General features: G+C 38.2%; 1 protein-coding gene across 1 annotated transcript in view; it reads left to right on the top strand.

Moving 5' to 3' along the window:
* caln2 (calneuron 2) overlaps positions 1–24,178 on the top strand; it is a 38,807-nt gene that overhangs the window by 3,748 nt on the left and 10,881 nt on the right. Inside the window, 3 exon segments of the mRNA XM_084386992.1 lie at positions 2,284–2,405; positions 6,930–7,073; positions 9,907–10,019. Coding sequence (XP_084243118.1) covers positions 2,284–2,405; positions 6,930–7,073; positions 9,907–10,019 — 379 coding nt within the window.

Raw genomic sequence — 24,178 nt, 5'->3', positions numbered from 1 at the left:
AGGTCACAATTCGATTAAAAATAGATTCTCGATTTTAAATCAAATTTCGATTCAATATATGCATGGATTTGATTCTAGTTTACTTTTTTGTGTCACTTTTCTTATTTGACTGCGGTAGACAGTTTAATAGGTCTAGAAGAAAAATAATATCCCCCTGAATGAAATGTGAACCTTGAAATGTAGAGTATTTAATTTTTCTTCCTATTTTAGTCAGTCCAATATTATAAAACAAATCCCATTTAAGCTGACTAAAACACTGTATAGTCATCACTGTATGAATTAAATATAAACTGATTCATATTAAAGATACAAAAGTGATTCAGTCAAAATCAGTGAGTGAGGCTGCTGTCCCTTTAAGAATGAATGCACAGATCTAATATACTGTTACACAATCTCCTTGCATAGGACATAACAGACGGTGTTTACGTGAACACATCACACAATGTGCATTTGCAATTGTGTGTGTATTTGACCAAGCAAGATTTTTCCCCCACCCCTATATATATATATATATATATATATATATGCAATTAACGCAGCATCCGTTTTTTCTATCATCCTTTGGGTAGCGTTACATTTTCATAGAGACATCAGTAGCTGTTTTAGTATCAGTGATACTGGCCTTCATTCATAAAATGATGCCATTAAACAAGTACAGAATTTAAAATATAAAATATACAATATACTGTCTTTATGTACTAGTCTCTACATTAATTTGGAGATTAACTGTGAAATTATTACATTATAAAATATAATTGATTGACAGCACTAATATATATATATATATGTATGTGTATGTCAGGTGTGGCCGAGTACAAAAGTATGACGAAGGAAAATATCTAAACACAAACTGTCTTTCTTAAATCCACAGGAGAATAAAGCAAACACAACCTTTACATTGATGAGACTGGGCAAAAAACTGAACAGAACAGGGAGTAACACCAGACTACATGAGGGAACTAATGAGTTAATTAATCAACAACAGGTGAACTAAATGAAACAGGCACAGACATGGAAATTAGGTGAACTTCGGGTGTGTTTACATGACAACAATGTACTTAAAACAGACGACAACGTTGTCAAAACGATCCCCGTTCACACGGATCTGCGAAAATGACTAAAAAGGCTGTATTATGCATGCCAGGCCAGTAGTTGGGACGTCACATGCGGGAACATGTAATATGTATGTGTATGACGTCACCGTTTTCACAAATTCACGTTTTTGTTGTTTACATGGAGATGGTAAAGATATAGTTTTCAAAACCTTGCACTCTGAAACCCTTTTTTTAAAAGCTTGTGTTTTCAGGCCACCAAAACGCTGTTGTCATGTAAATAAATGGCCAAAATGCATAAAGTTTTCCGTTTTCAGTTGTAAGCGGTGTCGTGTAAACATACCCTTAGAATGACAGAACCAAACACAATAAACACAACATAATCTGAAATTGTAAAAATATAAATATATAACTAAAAAACATCTGTGAATTTTACATTAAAAGAGGCAGCTTTACCATTAGAACTTTTGCAGAACTTTACCGTAAAACATTTTGTAGTGTCATTTTTACACTTTACAGATTGTACATAGTTTTACAGTTAAAAACATATTTCATTAACTGAAATATAAGTGTACAATTTACCAAATCACTGTAATCTGATTAATACCTTTATAATAGACTGACAACCACCTTAAAGGGATACTCCACTTTTTTTGGAAATAGGCTCATTTTACAACTCCCCCAGAGTTAAACAGTTGAGTTTTACCGTTTTCGAATCCATTCAGCCGATCTCCGGGTCTGGCGGTACCACTTTTAGCATAGCTTAGCATAGATCATTGAATCGGACAAGACCATTAGCATCTCTCTCAAAAAAATGACCAAAGAGTTTCGATATTTTTCCTATTTAAAACTTGACTCTTCTGTAGTTACATAGTGTACTAAGACGGACGGAAAATGGAAAAGTTGCGATTTTCTAGGCTGATATGGCTAGGAACTATACTCTCATTCCTGCGTAATAATCAAGAAACTTTATATATTTGAATGGTTTCCTTAAAAAATAAACTTGATTGAAAATACTCATAGTTGTAATTTACTCTCCTTTCACACCGCTGTGTTTATAATACACTGAGGAACCTGTTCGCCTGCACTCTATCATTATTTCTAGGTCTAGTCACTTTCTTTCAGCAACAGACATGAGATCATTGCTCACTTTTGGAGGGTACGGTGAAGCTGCAGGCACAGGGGTTGCGTGTTCATCGATTCATCTCAGTTGTTTGTTGTTCCTTTGAAGGGTGAAGATGCCTTTTCACCATGTGAAAGCAGGGCTGCTCTACACAGACAACTTCCTGAGCACCTCTCTCTCTGAAACCAGTGAAGAACAGCTTGCCAACATCTCCACAGAAGAGCTTGGCGGTGAGTGTGTGTGTGTGTGTGTTTTGTTTGGATGGCTGCTATATGTATCAAATCTTTCCCATTTCATTCCAAACATGCATGCTATTATTATTTTATTAAACACAAGGAAAGTTTGTGTAAAACACCAAAATGTAGGTTGTTTTGTAAAAATCTATTTCTCTGCTGATCTCAAATCTTATTTTCCATTCTGCATATTTCTAGTTAGAATTTTGGTTATGACACATGGAAGAACCAAATGCCATTTTGGCATCACTGATGTCATTTCTTGGCACAAGGCATCTAGTAGATTTTTGAATCTGAATGTGAACATGAGATTTCAGTTTCAGCATAGGGGAATATAACTTAGTATAACTAAGAGTAATGCCCCTGGTAATTATTAACTGCTGTTTTATAAGAAGAAAAAAAACTGCCTATTGATTATGAAACATCAAGAGGGTGAATAATACCCTTTTATAAACTTTTTCTGATGAACTACTTCCTCACTGTTTTTAATGTGGTCATTCAGTGCTACTTAATAAAGCTAACCAAATGAACCTCAGGGTTTACTCTCTCTCTTGTGCCTTCTGATAAGCATTACAAACCCATTACAGTTTCTGACCCATAAAGTCCAATGCGACTGTAAGTTTCACTTCCTCATCTTGTCTTGCTGGTCATGTGTTAAGACACTGCCTTAGGGCACACAAGAAGAAAATTGATGGTGGGTTTGAGGGTAGAAACAGTACAGTGGTTGATTTGAAGAGATGTTTGAGCTGTGAAACTCTCAGATGGGCTTAAAGCTTGCAGCACCTTCTTTTAAAATGATTGTTTTGACAGACCATGAACTGAGGGATGTCTACAATGGAAGGTTCAGCATTTTGCTTATTCATGAGATGAGGGTTAAGAACTGTAAGTGGCAGTTCAGAGGAGGTCTGCATTTGCAAAAAGAAAAACTCTTAAGGTAGACAAAGAATCTGTGACCATGTTAAATAATGAGCCAATGACTGGATCAACTTATTGGTTAACTCATATTGAATGAAATCTAGAACCTTTTGGCATTTGTCTAAATCTGGTACTAAGTTGCAAGTAATGAATTCATAGAAAAATAGCCTTTGTTAGTAGGAAAGAGTGGAGAGGATTTGGTTTTGCTAATGGCAGAGGAATTAACCCACATGATCTATTGAGATTGACTTTACATTCCAGTGTTTGGGGTCCCAGAGACCCCCAATGGTATATGTTTAAAAATACCAATTGTAAAATAATAGGTTTCAAAAATTAACCTCTTAATATTTATTAATTCCCATTTTTTTATTATGTACTATTCAAGAAAAACTTCATTGTTAGAGTTATGTGTTTTGTTTTCGTTTTCCCTGTTCCTGTTTTGCTACTTAGTTTCCTTAGTTAATGATTACGTTCACCTGTTGTTCATTGAGTTTCCTTGTTATCTCTGTCCTTATGCCTAGTTCACACTACACAACTTTAAACGTCGGCAGATATCTGTGCTGTTTAGACTACATGACTTGCTCTGGAGTCTTGAAGTCGTTGTGGTGTTCACACTATGTGACACTACGTAAATAATCTGCAACAGGGGGTTACACACTACACGAGCTGACAACAACTCTGTCACCCAACGACTCTATTTGGTCCCAAAACCACTTTTTGTCACGAAAACATGCGCAAGAAGTGGAATGGGAAATGGTGCATTCCAATGGCGCATTGTCTATTTGAAAATGGACGGCGGGACAAAATTGACGGTAAAAAAATTAAAAAATAAAAAATATATACATATATATACATAATAATGAAATCTTATATAACTTGCAAATCGGGCTTAAAATCCTGTAGTGTGAACTAGCCATTAGTTTCCTCTGTTTATTATTCCATGTCATCTAGGGGCCGTTTACATGACACTGTTCAACTAAAAACGTTAAACTTTTTATGCCTTTTGGCCATTTATTTACACGACAAAGTGCACGTTTTTTAAAACTATATCATTATTTTCACCGTGTAAAGTACAAAAACTTGAATTTGTGAAAACAGTGATGTCATGCGCATGCGTATTACATGTTCAGTCTATAGGCGTGTAGTGTTTCTTCACAAAGTGACTGTAATGTTGTGGTTGAATGATAGGAGGAAGCAGGATCCACGTGCAGCAAACTTGATTAAATAAACCCGAAACAGGACACAAGAACCAAACAGCCAACATACAATAACAAAAACTCACAAAGACTGAGACTAGACACAGGGCTTAAATACACAGGCAAACAAGCTTAACAAGATAACAAGGGGGCGTGGTTAATCAGAAACACCTGGGGAGACTAATCAACATAACGGGGAACTGCTAAACACAGGACAAGACAGAGGAACACATACATGATTCATTACAGTGACTACTACTGGCCTCGCATGGCTAATACAGCTTTTTTTAATTTAAGATCGTTTTTTTATAGATCCGTGTGAACTGGGATCATTTTGACAACGTTCATGTCTGTATGCGAAAAAACACAAAAGGATAAACCTTTCCATCGTTGTCATGTAAACATGCCCTTAGTTTATCGTGGTCGTTTGCTAATTCTCCAGTGTTCGACTGTGTTTCCTGAATAGTGTTATTAAAGACGGCTGGTTTGATTATCTCCTACATAGTGCGCATCATTACAGCCATGCCTTTGTTGTTTAGTAATGTTTTTTTATTTATTTTAATTTGACCCTAGCAAAAATTCATAATAGAAAAATGCAGGAAATTGTTTTTCCTGCAATTAGAGAAAAAATGGTTTTATTTTATTTTATTTTGTATATATATATATTTTTTATGTTCCCTGAGACATAAATAAAAACACAGAAGAGTGCCTTTATGAACGCAAACACGTCTTGGGATTGATCCCGGGATGGGGACATAGTAACATTGCTGGGATCAGTCCTGGAACAGTCTTGTGTGAACAAAAGGCAGCACCAATGCCATAAGGGGTGTATCGAAGTGATGACGCATGTGTCGTCGCAATTAAGTAGTTACCGTGACTCTTTGACCGGGTGTTTTAAATGCAGATCAACGTTCACGTTGCATATTAACTTATAGTAGAAAGTTTGTGTTTGTCAAGGAACAAAGAAAAAGTTTGTGTTCGTAATAGAACGAAGGAAGGATAAAAAATGTCTACAAACACGTCACATCCTGATGTCATTTGTCTTTACGGGATCTGTATGGGATGTGTGTGAACGCATGCACAGATTCCAGAAAAGCACTGGCAGTGTGAATGAACCAAAAGCAAACGATCCTGGGACACAGTATCAGTGTATTTTCCGAAATTGTTGTGTGAAATGGGCTTCTGTAACATTTTTGGTTGTGGACATTTGAAGCATATTATTAAATTTTGTTTATAATCAGTTCTCACATGATTAAGCCCAAGATTAATATAGAAAATGAAACCATGGAAAAAAGTAATGAAACTTAAACTGCCAGTAGGTGGCAGCAAATCCCTGTCTTAACGAGTGAGTCGTTCAATCATTCAGTCAAACGATTCCTTTAAAACGTGGACTCGTTCCGTTGATCGGAAAAGCACAATGGCTCGACTGGATTTGCTGTGAAATTGAGCAAAACTAGACAAGGATCTAAGTCTAAAATGAAAGTCACCTAACATTAACTTCTTGTTTATTGAACTGTTGTATAAAATCAATAGACTATCACATTTGCAATCGTGCTGACATTCGGGAAAACGGCAGAATATATTTGTAAAAACAAGAACTCATACAGAGACATTTTTGCCCCATATATCTTGCATTTTAATTATTTTTGGTGGCACTTTTGCCCCAAGGTTTTCAAAGGCGCATATTTAGTGTGCTGTGACTGAATGTTGCAAATGTTGATTTCTAAATGTTGATTTCCGTGATGGCGGGGGGTGGGGCTCTTTTTTGAGTCCAAGCAGACGGAGGTCCCTTCTGTTGCAAGGCCCGTTTCAAGTGAAACGAATGAAACATAGCAAGGGCCCCTACTGTGAGGGTTAAGGATATTTTATCTAAAGCAGTGAGAAAACATTGAGGATTTGTGAAATACAGGAAGCGCTCAGTTCAGCATATTACAAGATGCATAGCACCTCAGCCTCTTTATCCCAGAATAACACCAAGGTGGGTCTTTAAGATGACAGAAAAAAGTGTAATACTCCTCAGAAATGATCTGAGATACGTGTGTTATTTTTGTTGTTGCCATTTGCAACTTGGTGTGGGTTCCTTAACCTGAGCTGAACTGAAAAACCAGCACTGATGCTCTTTGAAACGGTGGATAAACATTCAGTCACAGCACACTAAATATGCGCCTTTGAAAACAGAATGAGCTGCATTTAGTCTGTCTGCTGTTTGTGTGATTGGACTCTGTGATCTTACTGCTGAGAAAAACATGCATTATATAATACATAGTCTAATGCTCACTGATGAAATGCAAACGTTCAGCTGATTCACTTGAATTCTGAACGTCAGTTGAGTTATTTGTGATTACTTACTGTTCTGCACCGCGTTTTAATACATTTTGGTTTTGTCTCGTTTTTCTGTTTCTCTCTGCAGAGATTCGTGAGGCATTCCGAGTTCTAGACAGGGATGGGAATGGATTCATCTCGAAGCAGGAGCTGGGTATGGCCATGCGCTCTCTGGGGTACATGCCCAGTGAGGTGGAGCTGGCTATTATCATGCAGAGACTGGATATGGATGGTGAGTCACTCTCTTTCTAGATCTATCTTATTCTATGGTTCATTCTGAGCTAGCACCATTCACACAAACAAAAGAGCATCTGCCTTTTGATCATCTGTAGAAACAGCTTTACAGTCTGTCACAGACCCCTTCCAATCCTTGCACTGGAGACATATATGACCTTCTGAACAGTTCATGCTGAAGCAATCATAGAATTGAAGAATTTATCCAGCACATGGGGCTGTAAATAGATGAATTCTGTGAGGTGAATTCTGAGAAACCTTTGTCTTACTGTGTGTGTGTTCGGCTCCGGGAGTCCTTCAAGGTCAGCCCAGTTGACTGAATGGTTAGAGAACATGCATTGATATAGCTAATCAATCAGCCTGAGAGGTTGTTATTGATCCCCACATTTTTGTGCAAGTATGGTGTTTAATAAAACTCACACTATGAAGTGGTCTGGGGAGATCTTTTACACCTCATAATATGAATTTTATTAGTTTAAGGTCAGTGTCACATCTATAATACCATTCTAAGATAAAGTATTTCAACATATATTTTACCTTAAAGACTTCTGCATAGCTTTGCTGTGTCAGCTTTAAGCACAGTTATATGACTAGTTGGGCACATTTAAGCTTTTTGACTCCTAATCGAAAATATGTTCTATAGTCAGGGGTGCGCTTAACTGGTGCGCGTGCGTTGTAAAAATAAACGATGCGCAGCAGAAAACGTGGAGGGAAGTGTACCAACATTTTTGGGGACAGGGACACGTTTACTTACTGGAGTAGTATTTTTCTCCGTCTCTGGTAAGATGGCAATTGTGATGATAAGTGTGTTAACTGTTCATTAATTATTAGGGATGCAACGGATCGCAGTTGATCGAAGTTTAACCTTCATAGAGTGGAAGTTTTACAATTTACACATTTAAACAATTTAAAACGTGGAAGAAGAGGCGAAAATCGGTACTCACGCGCTGTTATCTGTGCGCACAGCCTCACACACACGAAGCACGCGCAGTCGCGCACACAGAGAGAGAGAGAGAGAGAGAAAGAGAGAGAAAAAGAGGCTTGAACAACGACAGTGCTCTAACAATGAATGAATTCCTCTTTCGCGTTTTCTGGCACTTGAACAGACACATACACACAAAATGAAGTCAAAATACCTGTCTCGGCAAGTATTCTCTCAATTATGTCATAAGTGAACAGTTGAGAAAGAAACCAGATGTGTGTCAGTATATTCGGTCCGTGCATTCGGTCTTAAAGTGACAGCAGCCTAAGATTCCTGCTGTTGTCTGTGTCATTAATGTTAATAAAATAAAAATAAACATCATCATCATCATCTACCATGTTTGAGAGAAAAGAAGAGAAGAGCAGTCAGGAGGAAAGTGATGACGACAGCTTGTAGGATAAGTGTACTGCGTCCCAAGCAGCATCTCCAGGTGCTCCCTTGAGAACCAGACCAAAAAAGTGCAGTATCCAGTGCTGTACAGAATGAATATATGAATGTTCATATTGTATTTCAGTAATAAATATTTAAGATTCAGCAGCCAAGTGGAGACGAGGTTTTGAAGCAAGCGGTTACACTAGGATGATAACGGCTCTCTCTGACTTATCACTCAAAGTTCCACTCGCTCTCAGCTGGTGTTTAATTCCTTTTGTATATCTCAGACCAGTCACTTTCTTTCTCTTTTTCAAGAAGGATTGAGAGAGGAAGTTTGTGAGCTGTTATGTATGCTCACATTTGCTCACATGCCATAGATATTTTCTGGTTTTAAGGACAATTGTAAGGTCAAGAGCATGTGCCTTAAGAGATCATTAAATTCAGTTTAATTTTAAATTATTAATGAAAAGAGTGTTTATTAAAAGTAGTTAAGGTATTAGAAGCTGCAAGTTGATCTGAATTTTAATTTGCCTGGCCCATCATATTCACTTTATTGAAGTAAACTGCATAAGAAACCAATGGGAGATGAAATGTGAATAGAAAAATATCATTGTCAGTTTTAAATTGTAATCAACAAACTCGAATATATCAGATCTGCAGCCTATTACTTAGTTCAAAGACCCTGATTTCATGGTTTAATTTAGCTGAGCAGCACCAATAAAAACCACATAATAAATCAATCTCATAGAAGGGTAGATCCTATCAGATTACAATTAAATTACTATTCTGTTCTGTTATACTCTATTCTTGAACTTTGTCCTCAATGTAAAACGTTTCCAGCGACAAGCAATTTGTCTTGTCCTGACTGAACGTGAAATTGCTGTGCAACGTGACAATTTCAACTAGTCAGAAGACTAGAAGACTGGTTAGGACGAAAACTCAGAATGGATGTGAGATATTTTATAACTTGTTACTTTACAGTGTTGCATCTGGTTAGGACACAATGTTACGGTTTATGTTTGTGTTGCATTAAAAACTGCTTCAGTGATCTGGCAATGTATCTATATACAGATAAACCTATAATGCTAAAACTAAAATCAGTCATTTTAAATTCTAAAATGAATTTAGGCATCACAAGATTATAATGTACAGTATGGAAAATGGATATTCATTCTAAGATCTGATAATAAAGATGACATTTAAAGCAGTGTTATTAAATTATTAGTGTTTTAAAGATGACCTTTAAGTGAGCGCAAGATGACAGCAGAAGCAATACAGTTGTAAAAATAAAGGGAATGATAATGCACAATTGAATATCCTGCATCTGAAGATATTTTTTCAGTATGGACGAATCTCATTTCAACTGATAAGCATCATGGTACAGATATGTAAGATCCCTTTGTTTTACTTAAACTTATTGAGGTTCTTTTTTTAAATTCTCTCTAATTCTAATCCGAATGTTCTCTTCTTGATGCAGGTGATGGACAGGTGGACTTTGATGAATTTATGACAATATTGGGACCTAAACTCGTTTCTTCTGAAACCAGAGAAGGCTTCTTAGGCAGCACTATAGACAGCATATTCTGGCAGGTATGGAACACATTTCTTCCTATATTTCAGTGTTCTCTTCTTCATTGTTTGCGTGTGCATTTGTGTTCTGAGCATATGGATAAGATTACAGGTCACGCTCTTCCCTCTCCGATTGCTTCCTCCGTCCCGCGACGACTGGTAAATGTGATTCTTCCCAGATTGCGGGCTTCAAAGTGAGCAGGCACATCTGTCCATTTCAAAGTGAGGAGTTATAGTGAGGGAATCCTAGTTTCACTTCCAAGAGATTTCTGTGAGCGTCGAGGAAGGCATATTAATTGAAAGATTTGCCACTTAAAAGGGAAGTATAGATCTGAATTAGTCATCACAGGCATTTGGGCATCTTTTTTTTTACTTTCTCTCTCTTTAGGTCTTCATCTCTGCTTTTATTAAATAAGAATTTAGACCTACAAAATAGCTGACTTCCTGTCTTGGAGCAGTGTTGAGTTTATATTTGCATGTTTATGTGTAGCGTCTTTCCCTCACAAAGGAATCTGAGCGGTTTGTGTAGGAGTGAGTAACAGCAAGGTCACAGACACTGGTTGTCTAGAAGATGATTTAAATGCTCATCTCAACACACCTTTAGTGGGATACAGTGACTCATAACTGCAACGATAATCCATGTCATCACACCAGCATACCAAACACCCTCTCCCTCTCTGATGTTATTATGAGGCCAATACAAGTCTAATAATGGCACAATGACAAAACCTCCTGGGAAATATTGTGTTTTGACAGAGCAGCTCTTATTATATTGAGATCATGCAAGTCTGCAAGATGCAAGTCTTTTGCATTGTTAAAAAAAAAATCAAATAAAGTCTTTTTTTTTTTCAAATAAACTTTCTATTCTTATAAATAAGTTATTTATCATGGTTTCCAAGAAATATTATGCAGAACAACTTTGATAATAATAAGAAATGTTTCTTGATAAATAAATCAACATAAATGGAATTTCGGTCATTAAAGGGTTAGTTCACCCAAAAATTAAAATTCTGTCAGTAATTACTCACCCTCATGTTGTTCCAACCCCGTAAGACCTTCGTTCATCTTCGGAACACAAATTAAGATATTTTTGATGAAATCTGAGCCTGGTCTCACTCCTCCATAGGCTGCTAGGTGGCCCAAACTTGCTGGCCCAGAAAAGTTATTAAAGAGATCGTTAATATAGTCCAAGTGACTACAGTGGCTCAATCTTAAGTATATCAAGCGACGAGAATACTTTTTGTGCGCATAAACAAATAAAAATAACGACTTTATTCCACTATTCATTTCCTTCTCTCTCGACCTCTATTTGGTTTGCGTAGTGTTTCAGCACAGCGCGTCTGTGTTACACGTCACCACGTAGGCTCACTATTGGCCGACGCTGGTCATGTGTGTGATGCGTGATTACGTATAACACAGACGCGCAGCGCAAAAACACTACGAGGCCCAGAGAGAAGGAAATGAATAGTGGAATAAAGTCGTTATTTTTGTTTGTTTTTGCGCACAAAAAGTATTCTCGTCGCTTGATATACTTAAGATTGAGCCACTGTAGTCACTTGGACTATATTAACGATCTCTTTAATAACTTTTCTGGGCCAGCAAGTTTGGGCCACCTAGCAGCCTATGGAGGAGTGAGACAAGGCTCAGATTTCATCAAAAATATCTTAATTTGTGTTCCGAAGATGAACGAAGGTCTTACGCGGTTGGAACAACATGAGGGTGAGTAATTACTGACAGAATTTTCATTTTTGGGTGAACTATCCCTTTAATTACTCACCCTCGGGGTTCCAAACCCGCGAGACCTTCTTTCATCTTCAGAACACAAATTAAGACTGATGGCTTTCTAACTTTACTTTGTAAAGTAAAACTCTCATATTGAGCAGGGACTAACAACCTTTAAAGGGATACTCCACTTTTTTCGGAAATATGCTCATTTTACATCTCCCCCAGAGTTAAACAGATGAGTTTTACCGTTTTAGAATCCATTCAGCCGAACTCCGGGTCTGACGGTACCACTTTTAGCATAGCTTAGCACAGATCATTGATTCTGATGAGTCCAGTAGCATTTCTTTCAAAATGACCAAAGAGTTTCAATATTTTTCCTATTTAAAACTTGACTCTTCTGTAGTTAAACCGTGTACTAAGATCGACGGAAAATGAAAAGTTGCGATTTTCTAAGCCTATATGACTAGGAACTACTCTCATTCCGGCGTAATAATCAAGGAACTGTGCGGCTGTACCATGAGTGCAGCAGGCGTAATGATATGACGCAGCGCCTGAAAATAGGTCTAATAGGTTAGACAAACTTAGTCCCGGTCACGTTGGAAGAAGTTACCGAGCTGGGGACTATTTTCAGGCGCTGCGTCATATCATTACGCCTGCTGCACTCATGGTACAGCCGCACAGTTCCTTGATTATTACGCTGGAATGAGAGTAGTTCCTAGTCATATAGGCTTAGAAAATCGCAACTTTTCATTTTCCGTCGATCTTAGTACACGGTTTGACTACAGAAGAGTCAAGTTTTAAATAGGAAAAATATTGAAACTCTTTGGTCATTTTGAAAGAAATGCTACTGGACTCATCAGAATCAATGATCTATGCTAAGCTATGCTAAAAGTGGTACCGTCAGACCCGGAGTTCGGCTGAATGGATTCTAAAACGGTAAAACTCATCTGTTTAACTCTGGGGGAGATGTAAAATGAGCATATTTCCGAAAAAAGTGGAGTATCCCTTTAAAGGGGTCATATAATGCCATTTTTGTACAAGCTAATATGATTCTTTAGGGTCTAAATTAAAAGTTTGTAATATACTTTAATTAAAAATTCTCATTAGTATTGTAAGAAAACACTTATTTTACCTGGTCAAAAACAGCTCTGTTTTCAGCACGCCGTTTAAGTGCATGTGTCTTATAATGAGCTTTGCTCACCCCGCCCCTCTGTTCTGTGCGTAACAATAACCATGACGCGTTGTTCATTATAAACGTGGGATTATGAATTATATTGAGAACCTCGTACATAGAAAACATGCCGGAATGTACGTAAGGTGTGTGAAATGATTCACGCAAACATGAAAGCATTGACGTTGATCATGGGGAATATTCCCTTCGAAAACAAACTCAGCCACTGCGTCTTCAGCGATCAAAATGACTGCTGTGTGCCTTATTACACACAAGAACAGAACACCACAATCGCTTAGACGCCATTCTGCCCATAGACAGTGCTCCAGCGTATGCGTATCAACAATGACGTGCGGACAATGATCGACTAAAATGTTACTGTCCTCAAACTTTTGAATGGTAGTATATATCACATGATTTAATTAATGTCAGGGTTATGTTTAGTTCTGTTCAGTTTGATTGTCGTTTATGTTGAAGTGGTTGTGTGATTCTATTTTTTTTAGTGATCTTACGTTTTTGGACTTAATCATTAGACTGTTTTGCTGATATCTCCTTCGTCATAATGTGCTTTCCTACAGCTACCCATTACAATTAAAGTTTTTTTTTTTATAAAATATATAAAAAATTACTACAAAATGAATAATTATGTCTACTAACTGTAGTAATAATAATAACAAACAAGTATTTGTACAAACAAGTACAAAGGGGGCGTTTAAAAATGTTCTTAACAAGATTGTCAATGGGGACGTCAGAGACAAGAACTACAGGCAATCATGGATTATTAGGAACACATTGGCATTTGTTTTCCCCACCCCGAGGAGTACAAACCTGAGGAGTGTATATAGAGTTGCTGCCAACAGCCCAATTTTGACCGTGGAAATTATTTGAGACAAACACAGTCAGCATTAACCAGTCTCACTAGCAACGCATTCTAGCCGTCTGTGATGTATAATTCACAAGTATATTTGTCTATTGTTTTACTATTATTTCCAAACAACCCTACTGCATGGACGCTGGTCAGTGTTTGGCGCCTGCATCAACATCAGCTGCTTTAAATTATGTAGTTTACCTCTATTGTCTTGCATTACATTACAAGCACATTTTAATATATAGAATGTATAATCTATAGAATTTTAACATGTATAGGTGTCTTTTCTATATACACTCCCATTCAAAAGTTTGAGGATAGTAATAGCCTATTATTAAAAATACAGTAAAAACAGTAATATTGTGACAAACGATTACAATATTTATATTATTTTATTAATTAATTAATCTGCTTTAGTGGCAAATAAATTGTTTAATTGTTTTTGTTCAATTGTGATTAACTAAACCGAATGAGTAAGTGTCACGCAAATCACAGTTCCAATCATATATGGTTTCCAATTGTATCTTGTATAATTCAGTTTTGACATCTCGATTCATTTATATCTGATAACAAAATTATCTGAGCAGAAGATAAAAATATCAGAGCAAATGAAAAACTTACTTGATGTTGTATGTAATGCCCAAAAATCATGGAACTTCTATGGCTCCGGAATATGAATTAGGTAATTTCAAACCAAGCTAATTATTATTCATGGTCTTTTCTCCCTAGACTTTGAGCTGGCCAAATAGTTTACAAGCAACATGTAAACATGTCAGAAAAAAAATTGGGCTATAATGTCCTGAAAGCATGGTGTCCTCATGGATTAATTGGTTTGTTTAGAATCAGCCAGTGTTATTTTGCCCTCTGTGTACTATTCATGTGAGCAATGGACAATACTCCTGTCTCTGCTCTGTTCTGAAATCTGAGAGATGTTTTTTAGACAGATAAGATGACAGAAAGTTGAAGGAGTGATAAACAGTGACAGAACGGAAAGAGATCGAGAGAGAGAGAAACTAAGAGAAATATGAAAAATACAGTGAGCCAAAATCAAAGGAGCTTTCGGGAGTATCCCCAACAGTCACCGCAGCGTTAGGAAGTGTGTCTTTTCTTTCCAACTCGCCACAGCTGACAACTCAATTAAGCCATAAATCAGCCCGGCACTGCATGTCCAGCCCAGATGAATGTCACCACTCTACCATTGTCTGCTTGTATAGCCAGCGGCATTAATGCTATCGAGCCATAGTTGTCTGATGGTAAACTAAAACCCTCTGTAGAGGCATTTAGACAAGGCAGCATGACAAACTCAGCAGGACTGGAAGCACAAATATTCACTTTTCAGAGCCATATGTGCTGACAAGTGTACCAGGGAGATTACCACTATAGGCAGTGAATTTAAAATACTGCAAGCTATTAACGACACACATTAGCTGTAACCACCAATTTATAGATAATATACAGTGCATCCGGAAAGTACTTGAAGCGCTGTGAATACTTGGATGCACTGTATATGATTTTTTAAAATGTTTTTGAAGAAAGTCTCTTATGCTGACCAAACCTGCATTTATTGATTAAAAAAAATACAGTAAAACAGTTTTATTAGAACTTAAAATGACTGTTTTCTATTTTAAAATATTTTAAAATGTAATTTATTCCTGTAATGGCAAAGCTGAATTTTCAGCATCATTGCTCCATGGTTCAGTGTCACATGATCCTTGCGAAATCATTCTAATATGCTGTTTGCTGCTTAAGAAACAAACAAACCATTTTTAAGGAATAGAAATGTCAAAAGAACAGCATTTTTTTTTTAAATAGAAATCTTTTGTAACATTAGAATTCTCTTTACTGTAACTTTTGATCAATTGAATGCGTCCTTGATGAATAAAATTATTAATTTCTTTCATTTTTTATATTTATATTTTAGGGATGTGACGGTGAGGAAATGTTCCCACCGGATAATCGCTGTGTGACAACAATGGTAATATCGGGATAACCGGGGGGCGGGGGTGGGGCGTTGGAGTTTTTCCCTTTTTTGCGCCTGGCTTTTAAATCGCTAATTCAAAAGCGAAAGTAAAATGCGCACGGCCGCACTGGCATTCATAGTGGTGCGTTTTTCAATGAATTCCTATGGAAGTTGAGCGCGAACACACACTCGCTTCGTGCCAGTGGACACGCACCATTGTGAATGCCTGTGCGCCAATTCAGGGGCGGCAGTTGCTTAAATGGTGGGTTCATTATTATTCTTAATTAAAAACACACCTAAACATTACAATGACAAACTCGCTTAAATAGGCACTTTTACATTTCGCTTTGAAACCAAATGTTTCGCCGTCGTTTTGTCCGTCAAGAGTGAGTCGAAATGGGCTAAGTGAGGTAAAATCTGGCTCGTGCTGCGACTTTTGTTCAGCTCACGCTGAATTGAGCAGGCGTGTTGAGTTTTTAATTGTAGTGTCTGTTCTCTAACTGAACTAAATTATTTTTATTACTATAAAAAATCTAAATGACGGTGGGGGTGGTGCTGCGGTGGGCAAGTAATATAACTGCTGTTGCGGCTGAACACCGGTAACATCGACTATCGCAGCAAGCCTATTACATTTATATCATACACAAAAACCGGAAACATGTACCACTAACCCAAAGCAACACTACATACACATTTCTCTTCCGAAAGAGTGTTTTCAGTTACACAGCAATGTTCAGTTACACTCACCTGCCACTTTATTAGATATACCTGTTCAACTGCTCGTTAGCGCAAATATCTAATCAGCCAATCACATGGCACCAACTCAATGCTTTTCAGCACATAAACATGGTCAAGATGATCTGCTGAAGTTCAAACTGAGCATCAGAATGGGTAAGAAAGGTGATTTAAATGATCTTTGCTGCGTTCACGCAATGTCATAATTACCATAATTTCAAGATGACAACACGTGATATACTCTGAGCTGTTTACGATCTCGGACTGGGAATTATGCATTTTTATGGCAACACTATCAACACCTAAATTAATCTGCAGTGGTCAGGTGGTACAGCTGTCAGCTTACAAGTTTTAATTATGAGCTCTACTAGGACGTGAACACTTTTAACAAGTTGAAATCTCATATTTACGGTAATTACGAATTACGTGAATGCACCTTTTGGACGTGACATGGGATTTTCTCACACAACCATCTCTAGGGTTTACAGAGAATGGTCTGAAAAAGAGAAAACAGCCAGTGAGCAGCAGTTCTGTGGGCGAAAATGCCTTGTTGATGCCAGAGGTCAGAGAATGGCCAGACTGGTTCCAGCTGATAGAAAGGCAACAGTAAGTCATGTAATCACTCGTTACAACCGAGTTCTGCAGAAGAGCATCTCTGAACACACAACATGTCAAACCTTGAAGCAGATGGGCTACAGCAGCAGAACACCACCAGAACTCCTAGCTAAGCTAAACACTAAGCTAAGGAGCTGAGGCTACAATTCACACAGGCTCACTAAAATTTGGCAGTAGAAGACTGGAAAAACATTGCCTGGTCTGATCAATCTCTATTTCTACTGCAACATTAATATGGTAGGTTCAGAACTTGGCGTAAAAAAACATGAAAGCATGGATCAATCCTGCCATCTATCAACGGTTCATGCTGGTGGTTTAATGGTGTGGGGGATATTTTCTTGGCACACTTGGAGCCCCTTAGTACCAATTGAGCATTGTTTAAACAGTCTACCCGAGTACTGTTGCTGACCATATCCATCCCTTTATGATCACAGTGTACCCGTCTTCTGATGAATACATTCAGCAGGAAAAAGCTCAAATCACCTGAAACTGGTTTCTTAAGCATGGTAATGACTTCACTATACTCAAATGGCCTCCACATCACCAGATCTCAATCCAATAGAGCACCTTTGGGATGTGGTGGAATGGGAGATTCACATTATGGATGTGCAGCCAACAAATCTGCAGCAACTGCATGATGCTATCATGGTAATATGGACCACAATATCTGAGGAATTTTCCAGCTCCTTGTTGAATCTATGTCACAAATAATTAAGGCAGTTCTAAAGGCAAAAGGGGGTCCAACCTGGTACTAGCAAAGTGTACCTAATAAAGTGACTGGTAAGTGTATATTTTATAAACTATATTGTTTTATAGATAGATAGATAGATAGATAGACACACACACATGCAGTATTGCTTTAGTGGCTATAGTTTGCTATAGTGACTATTTGTAGTCATAGTGGGTGTTGTTTCTAAAGCTGAATGAACCTGACTAATGGGCTGCACAACTGGTCATAGCTTTTCAAAATCTGATTACAAAAGAAATGCATTGCTGGTAAAATAAAAAAAATGTAATTCAACAAGGAATCTGCTTTTTTTGTGGCTAAAAATGAACATTCTGGAGGGGAAAGCATTTGAATATAAAGTGCAGCAGGGCATAATATATCATTTCATGAACAAGATGAATGACTGTCAATGCGTGGACCACTCAGAATGCAGACAATTTCTGACACAGTTTTACAAGCATAATTTTTCTATTATATAGCTGCATGTGGACAGAAATCGCTCATGGCAGTGTTATCTTCTCCATCTTGCATTCACTTAACAACAGCAACTCTCACATGTGCTTCCATTTCTTCAGTCCCATTGGCAGTCACTGCTCATTTGCATAAAGTGAAACTTTTCTCAACTTTGTTGCATTGCTGGGCATGCCCATGATTGCTTCGGGTTGCCATAAATCACAAAGATCTGATTAATGTATCACTGCATATGGCTGTATGTTAAGACACCACTCTTTAAGAAGAGAAATGTGAATGTACATTGGTTAATGGCACCTGTTTTCTGCTTGTAACTCTCTGCTGCTGGTCTGCAATTATCCTGTTGATTGCCGTCCATCCTCTAGGACACTTCAGCTAATGGGAAGAGGATGAAAGTAGGACAGATGCATTGCTTCGTTCACACTGGCAGTCATTAACATGATGCGATAACAATCAGGCCCACGAGCAGATGGGTCCTACTATGTCAAATGTCACATGTGGAGACTGTGACAGAGACACTGCATTAGTTATGTCTTAGACCTTGTAATCCGCTCGTCACCCTTGTCGGTTTTGACTGTGCGAGTGTTTTTGGTTTATGACTTATGAGTACTGTATGCATACATGTAAATCTAGATGTGTGTGTGTGTGTGTGCGCTATGATCATACTAGACTCTGAGCAGTGACATTTAAACCAATTTTTAGCCAGGTCATGGTGCAAGTAGTTAATCTACTATAGCTGCTAATAGAGTAAGTAGAGATAATATTCGTCCAGGGTTTGTGGAGCTGAATGAAAATGAGTTCATGTGAAGTAATGGATGGCTGATGAACCCCAGACCCTCTGTTACAATCACCCTGCTCCCAAACACACTATTCACGCCCAAATGCCATCTGTTCAGTTCACACTTCCCAAAGAGACAGTTGCAGAACTGGCAGCTGAATTACAGACTGTTAGTGCCTTGGAAATTATTTCACAAAAGAGCGTTATATGTGTGTGTTCGTGTATGTACTAGTAGTTCAAGGGATACATCAAGTTGTAGTAGAGGCATATCACTGCAGTTCCTCAAACAATTTTTCAGTGGTTTTTTGGCACACAGTAATAAGATGTTGGAGTCTCTGATAAGACACCACAGACGGTCCCTGCTGATGTCTTGACGGAGTGATATAGTATCGATTGGCAGACTGTCTGAGATATTCTGAATCATTTTGTCTTGATTAGGGATCAGCTTACTTTGATACATCTGTGGCTTTGAGGGGCCATTGAAAAAAATAAGCAGCAGATTAAAAAAATAGACCTATAAATTTAACATGTTAGTTTAATACAGTTAGTTATTTTAAAAATGAACACATTTTATCTATATTCCAGCTTGAGCAATTTGCGCTGAAGTACAAGCAGAAGTGAAGTTATTAAACATAATTTTGGGAGGAGTACACCCATCTAATTTTCTAATTAAAGCTGCTTCTTACTTCTTCGGCTGGATCCCAAATGGCACACTCCGGCCTTGTGCCTCCTTTGAGTTTACACTTGGTGACGTCAGGAAGTGCAGACCTAAGGGGCGCTGGCCTCGAGTCCATACGAGAGTGTATTTTGGGACAGGCTTGATGACATCATGCCACCGAAAGTCAAACAGCCACGAAACTCCTCCCCTCATGCATCTGATTGGGCGTTAGCAATGATTCCTAGGTAGGTAACTTTTGTGGAGGGTGCGAAAGTGCGGGCTTCGCCGAAGTCCGCATCGAGGGCACAAAGGCGGCGCTCGCGGGCACACTTCTGAGCGCTGAAATGGCAGGACACCCTACGGTCTCGTACACTTGGCAAGCGCGCGCAATTTAAGGCCACGAGATCACAAGTCCACATGAAGTGTGCCATTTGGGATCCAGCCTTCCTGCCATCAGTTCTTTCGGCATTTGGCCCACCCCAATCCGGTATCATGTCCGACTTTCACGAAATTTAGCTTTTTTCCTCCGACGAGACAAATTCGTCCTTCCCCAAACTGAAGCTCAGAAGCAAATCATCACACTAACCAGGACTTCTCACCTTCAACCCTCCACAGCCTTAGCCTTTATCCGCGACCACTGTTTCCTCGTCCACCACATCCCAGCCGGCAGTCTACCGTGGTCGCAGGCCGCCCCAATTGTGATTCTCGCCCTCATCAACAGGTTTGCCAAGTCCGCAGTCTTGAAATTTGAGTTTTCAAATTTGGGATATCACTGGGCTACTTTCTGGCTATTTTTGATTGGCCTCAAACAAGCCCTTCTAACCCTTGCCTCTCTTTAAGCTACTTACATGCCGTCCAAAGACATAGTTGTCGCCTCATATTAACCCAAATTTACCCTAAGTCGTAGTGTGAGCTCTCCCATCCCGATGCCACACAGTCCTCCCGTTCGAATGCAGTGTGAGATTTGCATTATATACAATGGGCTCTCCTGTTTAAATCGCAGTGTGGGCCCTCCCGTTCTAAAGCAGTGAGAGCCTACTGTTAGGATGCAGTACGGGCTCCCCCCTTAAATTGCAGTGTGATCTCTCATGTTTCTTATCATGGGGGCTTTCCTTACGGATTAAAGTGAGCCTTCCATCCGAGTGTTTCGCGACTGCAAATGCCAGAATCTCCCCCCCTGCAGGGGATGGGCCCTCGCACTCTCATAGTTCAGGCCTTCACGTCAGGAGGGAATGGGAATACCATGTGAGTTATTTGATGGTTTCCCTTTTTCCGCTATCTTCAGGGGCCCAATTTGGCTGGGCTGTTCTTCCCATGTTAGAAGCACCTGCCCCTTCTGCGAGATTGGAGAGTCTCACATTCTGTAATTCCTAGTCTCCATGTTGTGGATGCAGCGGCGGGAATCTCTACAACCTCAGCAACTCCCTCAAGAGCTAGATACTACCACTGCAGTGCCCCACAATTAATAGTATTCCTTCCAATTTAATTTGTTCACCTAGTGTTTTGGGGGGGGGGGCTCTCAGACTGCTGAGCCAATTGCATGTGCCAGTTTCACTCAAATAGCTATTAGCATTTCGATGAGAATACCTTTTTGAATTTTGGGGGGCAAATTGGAGCTCGAGTAGAATATCCTCTTCAAGCCCCTTAATAGCGGACAGCAAGCCAAAACTGTTCACCATATACACCAAGATTATAAGGGCACACAAAAGTGAGGTTATTAAATATAATTTCGGGAGGAGTATGCCCATCTATTCTTCAAAATAATTCCAGGATATAAAAGCAGCCTCTTCTTCCTGGCGTCAGTTCTTTCGGCATCCCTCCTCCTCCCGTGTGTATTTTTGTAGTAGTCCATAGTAATATAATGTAATATAATAGTCATATTAAGATAAAATATAACTTCTTAACACAACTATAAGGCAGCACAGAGAAATCGCTTTTTGCGTACATGTGGTTTCAGTTGTATGAAAGTTTTTGGTGTTTGTCATGCATAAATTTGTGCATACGCATGCTTAGAGAATGAGACCCATTGTTTGTAATTTACTCATCTGCCACAGCATTGTCTTTACTTTTTTAGTATTAATATTAAGGGCATGCGATTATTGGTATTACATTTTATTAATCAGTCAGCGTTGCATATAATTAATTTGATATATTTTTAATAGAATGAAAGCCATGTAATAAAAGTATATGAAAATATTGATTTGACCATTGCAAATAACTTAAGCAGGGCTAATTCACGAGTTCACAATTTACATATAATCCGATAAAGGTTATGCATATTTGGTGTGCTGTCCGATGGGAGGGTTCCGAGCTCAGACTTGGCCCGAACCCAGAGTACTCCCAGGTTGGGATAGGAATAGTTAGAAGTGAGGAGAAGTGAGAGATATATATACCTCTTATCTTGCTAATTGAGTTGGTTAACTGAATGCGCTCCTCACTTGTTAATTTGGTTAATTGTCTAAACATGCTACTCCTGAACTTTGTTAATAAAATCTCGTTTAGTACAAATTTCACTTAGATGCTGCATCTGTAGTCAGTTGATAAGGTCCTTCACCCTTCTCTCCTCACATCAGTGTAGCTTATCTCTCCATATCAGCATTAATATGGCTGTGAGTTATAGAGGGGAGCAGGCAGACAGGAATGAAAAGGAAAAAGAGAGCTGCTATTTCATTGTGACAAATGTGTCTGGATACCTTCAACACGACATTTACCGCCTCATCCCTTGCTCAGTGGGTCAACCAAAGACATCAGCCTCTGACAGATTTCTCCATAGTCTATCTCCCCCAACGTGCAGATCCGCTTAGCTGTGTGACATGAGAGCTGGCCATAAACCAGACACTTAACACCAAGTCTGGTTTTGGAGGGGAAGGAAATAGCAAACCGTGAGCTTGAAATATTAAGACACAATTTCTGTGTTGCAAAATCTAATGAGCTGCCTACAGAGACAGCATTTTAAATCTTCTTAGGCATGTAATAAATAAATAAATTGTATGCAAGATGATCAATGTGTAAATTTACAACAATTTGGCAATAGTTAACGGGCATTTTACCTCTCTGAATTAGTTTATTATTATGAATTTGTTTGCTCTGTCTTTCTTTGTGAGAGCTCTCCCAAATCATTTCACAGAGGTATTTTCATTCTCACATTAATCATGTACCTGCCATGTAAATGAGAGCGTTCAAGTAATTGAAACGTTAATCACCTTCTCTGAGCGGTACTTCAGGATTGATGGTCAACGATGGGAATCAATACAGGCTTTCACTGCCGCCACTGCAAAAATAAGCAACACAGTAAGTGTAAATCTGGAATAATCAGAGGCCTCTCAAATGCCTGTCAAATCAAACAGACTGCGTGGATTACAGCCAGCAGTCACACACACAAACATTAGCATTTACTCACGCACTGCAGACCTCCTACAAGATCGCTCCGTTATTGATGTCATCAATAAAGTCAAACGGAATGTGCAAGAAAAAGAAAATCATGTGACAATATTTTTTCTGTGTGAAAGAGTGCAATTTTCTAAAAGTAATTTAATTTCCATGCTGTATGGTAGCCGAATGTTTTAGTTAGAGCTGTGCTAGCTTTGCAAGTCTGGCAAGAAATACCTCATCTGTTATTTAGTTAAACGATAAAGATATAAAATTATACAAATATGAATACTTATGAAATAAATAAATATATATATATGATTGTTAAAAATAGAAATAATACTTTTATTCAGCATGGTCATTTTATATTACATTATACAATAAAATAATAAATAATAATGAAAAGTGTTTCTTGATCACTAAATCAGCATATTAAAATCATTGCTGAAGGATCATGTGACACTGAAGGCTGGAGTAATGACTGCTTTAAAAAATCAGCTTTGTCATCACGGGAATAAATTATATTTTAATATATATATATATATATATATATATATATATATATATATATATATATATATATATATTTACAATATATAACATTTGTTTTCAAGCAGACACTAAGTAAGTGCAATTGTGTTTATAGAGAGCTTCAACATCTATGAAACAACTTGCAGTAAATTGCCTCACTTTATGCCATGCAGGTTTTGGTCATTTGAAGGGCTAGAACATTATAACTGATCCTTGAGGTACTACATCAACATCCCTTGTTAGCACAACAAGAATTCAATCCCTTGTTTTATTGCACCATCTTTTTTGGCCTAGTTGCTTATAGGCAGTAGAAAGCGGGATAGCTTACTCTTAGAGAATAAGAGAATTTTTTTTTTTTTGTAAAATACAAGGAATGCAATGAATGTCATCAAGACATCAATAGGTCTCTTTCATATAGTTTTCTTTCAGAGTGAGAGAACAGACAGTGCTGGTAAATAACTGAATTTGGAGTAGAAGGGATCCCATGAGAGTATATGTCTGGGTGGGTGTGAATAGCTGAATGACAGAGATACACGCTCAGTGCTGTCATCTTGATCCTCAGAAGAGACAAT

The sequence above is a fragment of the Rutilus rutilus genome (genome assembly GCF_951802725.1).
Source record: "Rutilus rutilus genome assembly, chromosome: 18".
Lineage (NCBI taxonomy): Eukaryota > Metazoa > Chordata > Actinopteri > Cypriniformes > Leuciscidae > Rutilus > Rutilus rutilus.
Note: the sequence above shows the minus strand (reverse complement) of the source record. Positions and strands in the feature narration are given on the sequence as shown.